The sequence below is a fragment of the Echinops telfairi genome, unplaced genomic scaffold (assembly GCF_000313985.2).
Source record: "Echinops telfairi isolate 266 unplaced genomic scaffold, ASM31398v2 ScPeMD7_7469;HRSCAF=8507_1, whole genome shotgun sequence".
Classification (NCBI taxonomy): domain Eukaryota; kingdom Metazoa; phylum Chordata; class Mammalia; order Afrosoricida; family Tenrecidae; genus Echinops; species Echinops telfairi.
Window position 1 is genome coordinate 31,165,221 of NW_022111373.1, and position 9,299 is coordinate 31,174,519.

Genomic DNA, 9,299 nt, shown 5'->3' on the forward strand with positions numbered 1-9,299 from the left:
TGCAAGCTGAAGCAGGGAACTGCTAAGGCAGCTGCACCCGATACAACCATCACAAAACAAGAGACCCGAGAACTAGAAAGGCGAGGCTCACCACCCATTTATCCCTCCGCCTTTCAACCAGCCCCACATGATTATTGGCCAGGCTGGCACAATTAACTAACTCACGCCCCAAAGCATCAGACTGTTTCCATAAGTACCATCATTGTGATCCTTTTGTCTCTAAGTCTTGCCAGTCTCGACCAGGTGGTCTCCCACGTCACAGTGAGGGAGGAACAAGGAACCTGAAAAGAGTCTGGTGGCAACTGTCCATGGCCCCCTCCCCCTTCCTCTCACTGTGGCCCCTGGCTCGGAGAACTGCAGGCCCCCGGGGCGTTTCCTGACGGGAGGCTGCTGCGGTGGGCGAGGGGCACAGGGGGTGTCAACACCAGGAGAGTAAAGCTGATGGCCACGCCCTCTGCCCATTCCGTAGCTCCGTTTGGGAAAGTGTGGCCCAAGAGAAAGCGCTCATTTTTATGACGGAAGCATAATTTGGTGGTGCCGACTACCTGGCTAGCTCTGTCGCCTTTTCCTAAAGTAAGAGCTTGAGGGAAAATGCATCTCTTGAATTTCGAGGGAGAGGAACCAAACCACCCTTCTTAGCTTTCTACTGACTCAGGGGTGGGGAAGGGAGAAATGCCTGTTTCTTCTAAGGAGCTGGGTGCAGTGTGGGGAGAGGGATGTGGTGTAGAGAGGCAGAGATGACACTGGAAATGAGTGGCTGCCTTGATGGAAACGTTGTGCTGTGGACAGGTCCCCCACCGGCCAGCAGGGTCGCTGACTGGATGCAGAGTGGAGCCAGCTCAGCCAGCATCACAGGCAGGAGAAACCAAGCTAAACCAGAGGGAAAACAAAAGCATTAAATAACCAAAAACAAAAACGTGCAACCCCACCAGTCTGGGAGTCTGGCTATTCTGCACCTGCAGCCTTGCCTACAGCCCACCCCAGCCCCACGCCTACCAGCCAGCCTCCCACCCTGAAGAGGAGAAACCCTACAGCCCAGTATGGCAAGTGATTTATCCCCGCCTGACAACTGAGATCATCCAGCATCCCAGGCCCGGGAGTTAATGGATGGCTTAGCCCCTGCCCGGCAGCTGGCGGCAGGCCCTTGGGAGACCAGCGCCTTTGTCTGCGGGAGGTCAGAGAAAAGGCTGGTCACTGCCCCTCTTTTTGCCGTTGTCATAATCATATTCCGCAGTGGAGCATTAAGGGCATAAAGCAGATTTGTAATTAACCTCGCCTGGCCTGCCCCTGTGATGTCCTGGAAGGGACGGAGGGAGACCTGGGGCTTATCTGGAAATTAAACTTCCCTTTGGTAAAAGCATTATCCTCGAGCTTGCTTGAGGGTAGGATGTGTGGGCTGAGCTTTTGTTCTTTTTTTGTTTCTTGTTTTGTCCTTTTCGAACACTAGCCATAGCAACAAAGGTGAAGCAAAAGGCCCGTCATCCCCGCTCCCCGAACCATGGGCCTCAGAGGGTGCCTGGCCACCCCAGACCATCTCACCTGTTCCAGGTGGTTTAGCCAGTCTTCCTCGAGTACTTGACAGAGGTTTTCTGGGCTTGACAATGGCTAACATCCCTAAGAGGAATCCTTAAGCGGACCAGTGGGTGCTCTGAGGCTAGTGGCCCGGCTATCAGGAAGGCTGTCACCCCTGCCGCCACCTCCCCCAGGCCCAGTGTCATGTGGCCATACAGCACACGCCATACTGCTTATTCTGGACCCAGGTGCCCTTTCCGTACCTGGTAAGGTAAGGTTCATGCATGTCTCCACCTTACACAATGCAGAAAGGTTAGGCAAGTTGCTGTGCACCACAGCGCTGGTACGTGGGAGAAGAACAGGACTGTCTCATCTTACAGAAAACCAGAGGATCCGGTCACCTCACAGGCCTCCCAACAGAGGTTGCGTTAGTCTGGGGGGTGGGCCAGTGGTTGCGATTCAGTGGATTATCAGACTTCTCTGCAGTGCATATAAAAGCAGAGTGGTGGTGGACCCCAACCCAGGACTTTTTAATTCCAAAGGTCGAGGACATGGGGGAGACATGAGAACATGTGTTTCTAGCAGGTTCCAGGTGATGCTTGCCTAGGGACCACACTTTGAGAAGAGAGCCTTTGGGCCCATCGGCTGGATGAAATTATGCCAAAATACTCCAATAACTCGGCAGGCACGGGAGTCGGCAAACTGTCGCTTTTAGCGCCCTGGGAACATTGCGATTACTTCATTAAAAAATGAAGCGAAACAAAAGATACTCCGAATGTCAGATGTCCTTCAAAACAGTTGGAAGACTGTTACCAAGTGCCATCCAGTTGGTAAAGATGTTAGTTTTATCCTCTGACTTCTTGCCTTATGTTTGAGATTTTTCCAATTGAATTCTCATGGAGTGAAAGGCAAGGGCGCTGCACCCTCACTGGGGCGCCTCTCCCACCTGCCCGCTGCCGCACTCTCTGGGAGAGACGGTGGTTCCCCACAGTCTGAGCACATGGTGTCTCAGAGCTCAGCTGCGTGAGGGGAGCGTGCATGGGCCACTGCTCCGGTTTGTTTTTGTTTTGCGGCTCACTTGTCTGCAGGACACTAAATGCCACCCCTCCCCTGTCGTGGGAACAGCCTGGCAGGCGAGCTCCTGGAGCGGGACTTCAGTGGCTTTTGTGTGACGCTGTTGACTACAAAGCTGTTGCTGCCAGGCCTCCCTTGAAGATGGCTGAGATGATGAATGAGGGCGCCCCGGGGCACTGTTGGCTGCAAGGTGTGCTGCTAACCACAAGGTCAGGGGATAGAACCCACCAGCTGCTCTGAAGGAGAAGGTGAGGCTGTCTGCTCCTGACCTAGATTTATAACGTCTTAGAAGCACAGAAGAGGCAGTTCTACTGTGTCCTATAGGATTGCTATGGAAATCGGTGGCAGTGAGTTTTTGGAGACGATGAGGGAGGTCCCTGTCCAGCGGCAGGTCTCATCCCACCTGCACGCCTGCCTCACTCCTGGTACTGTTTGCTCTGTCCTGTTTCTTTTGAGCGGTAGGAGTTCATTATGAAATGGCACCTAAAGTCTGCCAAGTGGAGGACATTTTTCTTCTTTTGCGAAAAAATAATCATGCCTGTGGTCATGCTCCTCACTGCCCCCACGGCTCCCAGCCTGGCCCAGACCCTACCCATTCTCTCCAGCTGTCGCAGCAGCCTCCCCAACAGGTCTGCCCACCCCACCCCGCCCCGCCGGCATCTCTCCTCAGTACAGCGGCCAGAACTGCCGAACTGGGAGGCAGATCATGTTGCTGCTGCTCAAGAAAGCCCTCCAGTGGAGAAAAGGTCAAAGCTGTGAAAGATTTTGTCTTCCTTGGATCCATAATCCAGACTCAGAAGCAGCAGTCAAGAGGTCAGAAGACACATTGCACTGGTAAAATCTGCTGCACAAGACCTCTTTATTGAGTATTGGAAAGCCGAGGTGTCACTTTGAGGAGTGAGGTGTGCCTGACCCAAGCCATGGTATGTTCAGTGGCCTCGTGAGCATGTGAAACTTGGACAGTGAATCAGGAAGACTGTAGAAGAATCGGTGCATTTGAACTGCGGTGCTGGAGAAGAATACTGAAAGGGCCATGGACTGCTAACAGGACAAACAAATCCAGCCAGAGTGTTCCTTAGAGGCAAAAATGGCAAGACTTCGTCGTACATACTTTGGACAGGTTTTCAGGAGACCAGTCCCTGGAGAAGGACATCACGCTTGGTCAGGTAGAGGGGCAGTGAAGAAGAGGAAGCCCCTCAACCAGATGGACTGACACAGTGGCTGCAATGGTGGGCTCAGGCACAGGAACCATGGTGAGACTGGCACAGGACCAGGCAGTGTTTGGTTCTGTTGTGCACAGGGGCACTATGGGTCAGAACCACCTCGGTAACGCCCAGCAACAGTGGCTTCCATTCTAACTCCAGAGAAAGAGATGCATAACTTGTATCATGTGACGTGATCCCCTGCCCCATCTCTCTGGCCTCTACTTCTGCCATTTCCTCTGGCTGGATCACTCTTCCTCCAAATAGCCCCAGAGCCCCCATCCTCCCCTCCTTCGGCTCTACTCCAAGGCCAGAACTGTCGAGAGAATTCTCTGATTGTGTTCATACCTTGATGGTGGCCCTGCGCCCCCCCTCTGAAACCATCTCAGACCACCATGGGCCCAGAATTCAGTCTGGCAGCCCCTGCCACTCTTAAACGGGCTGCCAAGTGCACCCAGGACTCTGGCAGACACTATATTCAGCATAAGGTGCAGGAGGAGGGGTCACGGAGGCCTGAGACACCTTGCTTTTTAACTTATTATCACAGTAGTCTTACATTTGTGTCCTCCCTGGTACAAAATTCCAGCAACACAGCTAAACAGAGCAAAGCATTACCTTCACTACCACTCCTTCCAGCTCTGCCCCCAGAGAGGACTTGCTGCCAATGGCTTCAGGGGGGCATGCAGCATGTGTGTACTCTTGTGCATGAGAATGCATACACACAAGCACACAAACATATGTAAGTACCCGTTTACTCTCCAACTTGCTTTGTTTCATTAATATACCCCATCTATCCCTTTACTGAAGAGCCTCATGGCATAATGGTTACACGTTGAACTACTAACCACAAAGTCAGCAGTTCGAAACCACTAGCTGCTCAGTGGGAGAAAGATGGGCTTTTCTACTTCCATAAAGAGGTGCAGTCTCATAAACCCACAGGGACAGTTCTCTGCTGTCCTATAGGGTCACTGTGAGTCGCATTGACCCGATGGCAATGAGTTTGGTGTAGTAATCGCTACGAAGCCCTGCCCCTGTCTCCTGCTGTTTTGATTATTGGGCACACGGTGCTCTCTGTCCTGTTTCCGCACTTAAACAATGTCCCCACCCACGTAATAATGACTACTGTAATGACCACATGCTCGCTCTTGTTTTTACACCCTGGTTTAGAGCATAGTCCACGAGACATCATCAGCGTCTGCATTATTTTTTTGCTTTGGCAGAATCATCTCTTGAGAATTCCTTTCTGGGGCCCGCAAGGCTGGGTCCAAGGGTGTAATAAAGCATTTCTAATTCTGTGATCCTTCATATTGATCTCATGAAGAATGTGCTTTTTCTTAACACCTAAATGACACTGAGGATGGGTGGCGTGGGCAAGCGTGCCGAGAAAGCTGCGTTGGGGGGTGACGGAGCGGTGTTGTGCCTTTCTCTTCTCAGCACCACCAGCTCCACAGCCAGCAGCTGTGACACGGAGTTCACCAAGGAAGACGAGCAGAGGCTGAAGGATTACATCCAGCAGCTCAAGAACGACCGGGCTGCCGTCAAGCTGACCATGCTGGAGCTGGAGAGCATCCACATCGACCCCCTCAGCTACGACGTCAAGCCTCGTGGCGACAGCCAGAGGCTGGACCTGGAGAACGCCGTGCTGATGCAGGAGCTCATGGCCATGAAGGTAGGCTTTGAGGTGGGGTCCCACCTGTGCCCACCCACTAGACTGTCCTTAGAAGGAAACAGAAATGGCCCGCCGAAAGCAGGGCAAGCCAGTGCCCAGGGTCAGTCGCCAGCCCCACCCATGCCGAGCTTTCTCTCCCCAGAGAACCAGAGCCCCAAGGGGAGAAGGGGCCAGTCTCCACGTGTCTGGGAGCTGAGCTCCCGAGTCCGCCTCAGTTGGCATTGCTATGAATCATCCAGTCCAGACGCGGACAGGATGGAGCGCTGTTTGTGGGGGGCTGCTGCAAAAGGCAGACCTTTGAAGAACCGGCAGGCAGTTATTTTATCCCAGTTCAGGAGGCTGGAAGTCCAAATTCAGAGTGTGGCTCTTTTTCTGTCTCAGCTTCTGGTGTGGGGCAATTCTTGGAGCTCCTGGCCTTGTCAGTCCATCTGCCTGCATTCTCGTAAGATAGCATCTGTCCTCTGGGGGGGGGGGGTGTCTCTTTCTGCATCTAATTGGTTCTTTTTATAACTCAGTAGTGATTAGGTTTAGAACACGCCATACATTGCTATGGCCTCATTAACATGACAAAGAAAACACGGTTCCCAGATGGGGTGGCATCCGTATGGAATGGATTTGGATTCCAACACATTTGACAAGGGTGTGGAGGAGGGTCATTGAATTCATAACAGCTGGGAATAGCCCTCTGTCCATCTCCAATGACCCCCAATCTGAAGGGGGCGTACAGGTACTCCGTGGCACGCTGCCTGGCAGCAGGAGGAGACTTTGGATGAGATCTCTGGTTTCCCGGCAGCCTCGCCCCTCTGGTACCGCATTCAGGCTGCACAAATTACACTGCCCTCCCTGTGAACGTGCACCAGGGTTGTTCCCATCACTGTGTCCGGATAACATCTCAGGCTGCGGCGGAGCTATCTGCTGGTGCCTCTGAAGCAGGGAGGCTCGCTGGAAAGGCTGCGCCCCTCACTGGGAAGCATGTAAACTCCCATCTCTTCCAGCAGGCCGCTCGTCTGGTTGTGGCCAGAGAGCCAGGCACTAGGCCTGCACTTTCAGCTTCTTCTCAGGAGATAGCCCTTCGGAACATGGTCCTGTCCAGGGGGCAGCCCCCAGGGCACTCCCTACAGGCCCATTGGGTTCGGCAGGGAGCAGGGGGTGAAGGGGAGACAGGAACCACGTTGCCAAGTCTACTTTCTAAATGCCAGGCTCAAGTGAGTGAGGGCCCAATTTGCGCATGCTTGGGACCTGTAACGTGGGGGAGAGGGGCTCCAAGTGGAGGGTAGAGAAGTCCCTGTCTGTATCTGCACTGGAGGCCAGCAGCAGGCCAGGGTGTGTCACGAGATGCTAAGCTGTTGGGACCTGTCTGTGCTGAGGACAACGCACCACAGCTCGAGCTGTGATGTAATGCAAACCCCCATCTAGTTGTCCCACCCTTGGGGAGGGGAGAGGTCGTGGTGAGCTTGCTCAGTGGTGAGAGACGAAGGCACTTCCAAGCTTGCTTGTCTCAGGCCGGCCCCTCAGCGCAGACCTTGCCCTCTGCTTCCTCTGGGGAATCTTCACACCACTTGGCTAGTTTTCCCCTCACGGCCCAGGAGGCGGGCCTCGGCTGTAGCTGCAGTGACCTTTTCTCTGGCCAGGCCCCCTTGGCAGACCCTTGCACCCTGGGGTGTGAGTCATGAGGCTGCACCTTCATAATTCATTCCCATCATCATGTTTGCTCTGGCCCAGGACTGAGAATTTCCTTTTTGATATTCAGGCAAATGCGTAAGACATTTTCTGTTATTCTGGCCAAGAAAGACATTTTTTGGTTGAAACCACAGCTCTAGTATTCCCTTTGCCACTTAAAAATGAAATGTGTACCCATCTTAGACATTTTCTAGCAGACTTGAAGGTTTAAAACCTGCGAGGGAAATTGCCCGTAGTGTTTAGTTCAGGGGCACCATCGCCAGCATTCTGGCTTAATTTTCTTATTAATTGTCTGAGAGATAAGCATCAGAGTCATGCCACTTGCCGTGGCCCCTGTGAGACCTGTTACATGGCACATGGTGCTGGGTGTCACCAGCTTGTCCCAGGGGGCAACGCCGAGAAGCTCACCTCTCTGGCCCTGGTGTTGGCGTGTTGCTCCTCTCCTTTCATTTCTCGGCGATCTCCTTGGTTCCCTTCCAATGCACCTTTAAAAAAATAATAATAATAAATCATTTTATTGGGAGCTCTTACAGCTCTTATAATAATCCACACATCAATTGTATATGAAGCACATTTGTACATATGTTGCCATCATCATTTCCAAAACATTTTCTTTCTACTTGAGCCCTTGGTATTAGCTCCTCTTTTTTCCCCTCTATCCCCCACCCTTCCACCCTGGTGAACTCTTGATAATTTATAAATTATTTTTATTTTCATAGTTTACACCATCCACTGTCTACCATCACTAAGGTGACCAGATTTTAACATTGGTAAAGTGGGACAAAAGCAGGACACCATTGACAAAACTCATATCCTGGCGAAATAGCCACATGGCAGCCGAAAACCGTATACCCTAGTTTGTCGTGCATTCTTTCCAAAAATCGGGACCTTTTTAAAAACGCCGCAGGATGCGTGAAAAATTGTTAAAAATCGGGACTGTCCTGCCAAAAGCGAGACATCTGGTCACCTTACCCATCATCCATGTTTCTGTTGTTCATCTCCAGTGGGGCAGAAGGGGAGGGGCATTGTACATCGATCCCTGTGAGCAGTTCCCGCGTCTCCCCCCAATTCCCTCTACCCTCATACCACCCTTCTTTTTGAGTGCTCTAAGCCTTTCACTGTGGCGTGTGCTCCTTTCCCCCTGTAAGTGTTCATAGTTTTTCACATTTTGTTGTTTCTGGTTTTTTTATTTTTTCAACACAAGAGATTTATTTTCGGCTCAAATACCTGTGCATAGCAGGTTGGAGAAGGGTCCCTAGAACAGTACAGACTCTGCTATCTACACCATAGGGCCTTCAAAGTGACCCGGAGCTTCACCGGCCCAGCCAGCCAGTGGAGGAAGAATAAGAAATGTTGAGGCTCATCTTGTCTGCTCACATTTTAGAGGGCTGACACAGTGTTGTGACCACACAGAAGAACCTGGGAAATGTTGCTGAGCAACGCCTATTTCTGGTTCTTATAAAGTCCTCTCCCTCTGCTTTCATCAGCTAGTTCTACAGCAAGGCAGTCCTTTCATTTCCTCTTAAAGAGTTAGAGCGTACGTGTATGTTTGTGTGTGTAGGGGGGGTGTGCAGGGTGGGCAGGCAAGAGAAGAACATGCACTCTAGAGTCCTCAAAGGATCCTCTTTTCCACGGGAGTCTGGGAGCCCTGGGTTGCAGGCGTCCCTACAGAGTGGCTCTGTGCTTCTGTCCCGTGGGGCCCCATGGGCGGCAGAGGCTCGGACTCCTGTGTGTTGTGGACCACGCCTTCACATGCCACAAGATGGAAATTCTGATTCCTCCAAGAAAGGACTTTGCCTTCTTTCCCCACCCGGAGCCTGGAAGGTGACAAGTGTTGTTGCCTCACCTGGCCTCTATTCCAGGCAGTGTGGGGGCCTCAGCTCCAGAGCCGCCTCCCCAAAGCCCGACCTCTGTTGGCTAGCGCTGCTTCCACCTCGCCCGTCCCCTCTGGCTGGGTCCCCTCTTCAGTTCTGGCATCTGCAGACTCCTCGCCCCTTCTTTCAAGCGTGCATTGACGCTGGTTCACGGGGTGACTCGATCCCCATGAGTTCAGTGTGTAGTGTTGCCAGAACTTGCTACCAGTAGCAAAAGGTGAGACAGACGGCTGCTCTTTGTGTACAGCAACACCTTCCGGTCTGGTCGGGTGAGTCATCTTTTTTTTT

The 9,299-nt window shown here is 52.4% G+C and overlaps 1 protein-coding gene across 1 annotated transcript in view; it reads left to right on the plus strand.

Moving 5' to 3' along the window:
* Window positions 1–9,299, plus strand: part of MCC (MCC regulator of WNT signaling pathway) — a 332,143-nt gene that overhangs the window by 288,878 nt on the left and 33,966 nt on the right. Inside the window, exon 12 of the mRNA XM_013005658.2 lies at window positions 5,223–5,457. Coding sequence (XP_012861112.1) covers window positions 5,223–5,457 — 235 coding nt within the window. The remainder of the gene's footprint in view (window positions 1–5,222; window positions 5,458–9,299) is intronic.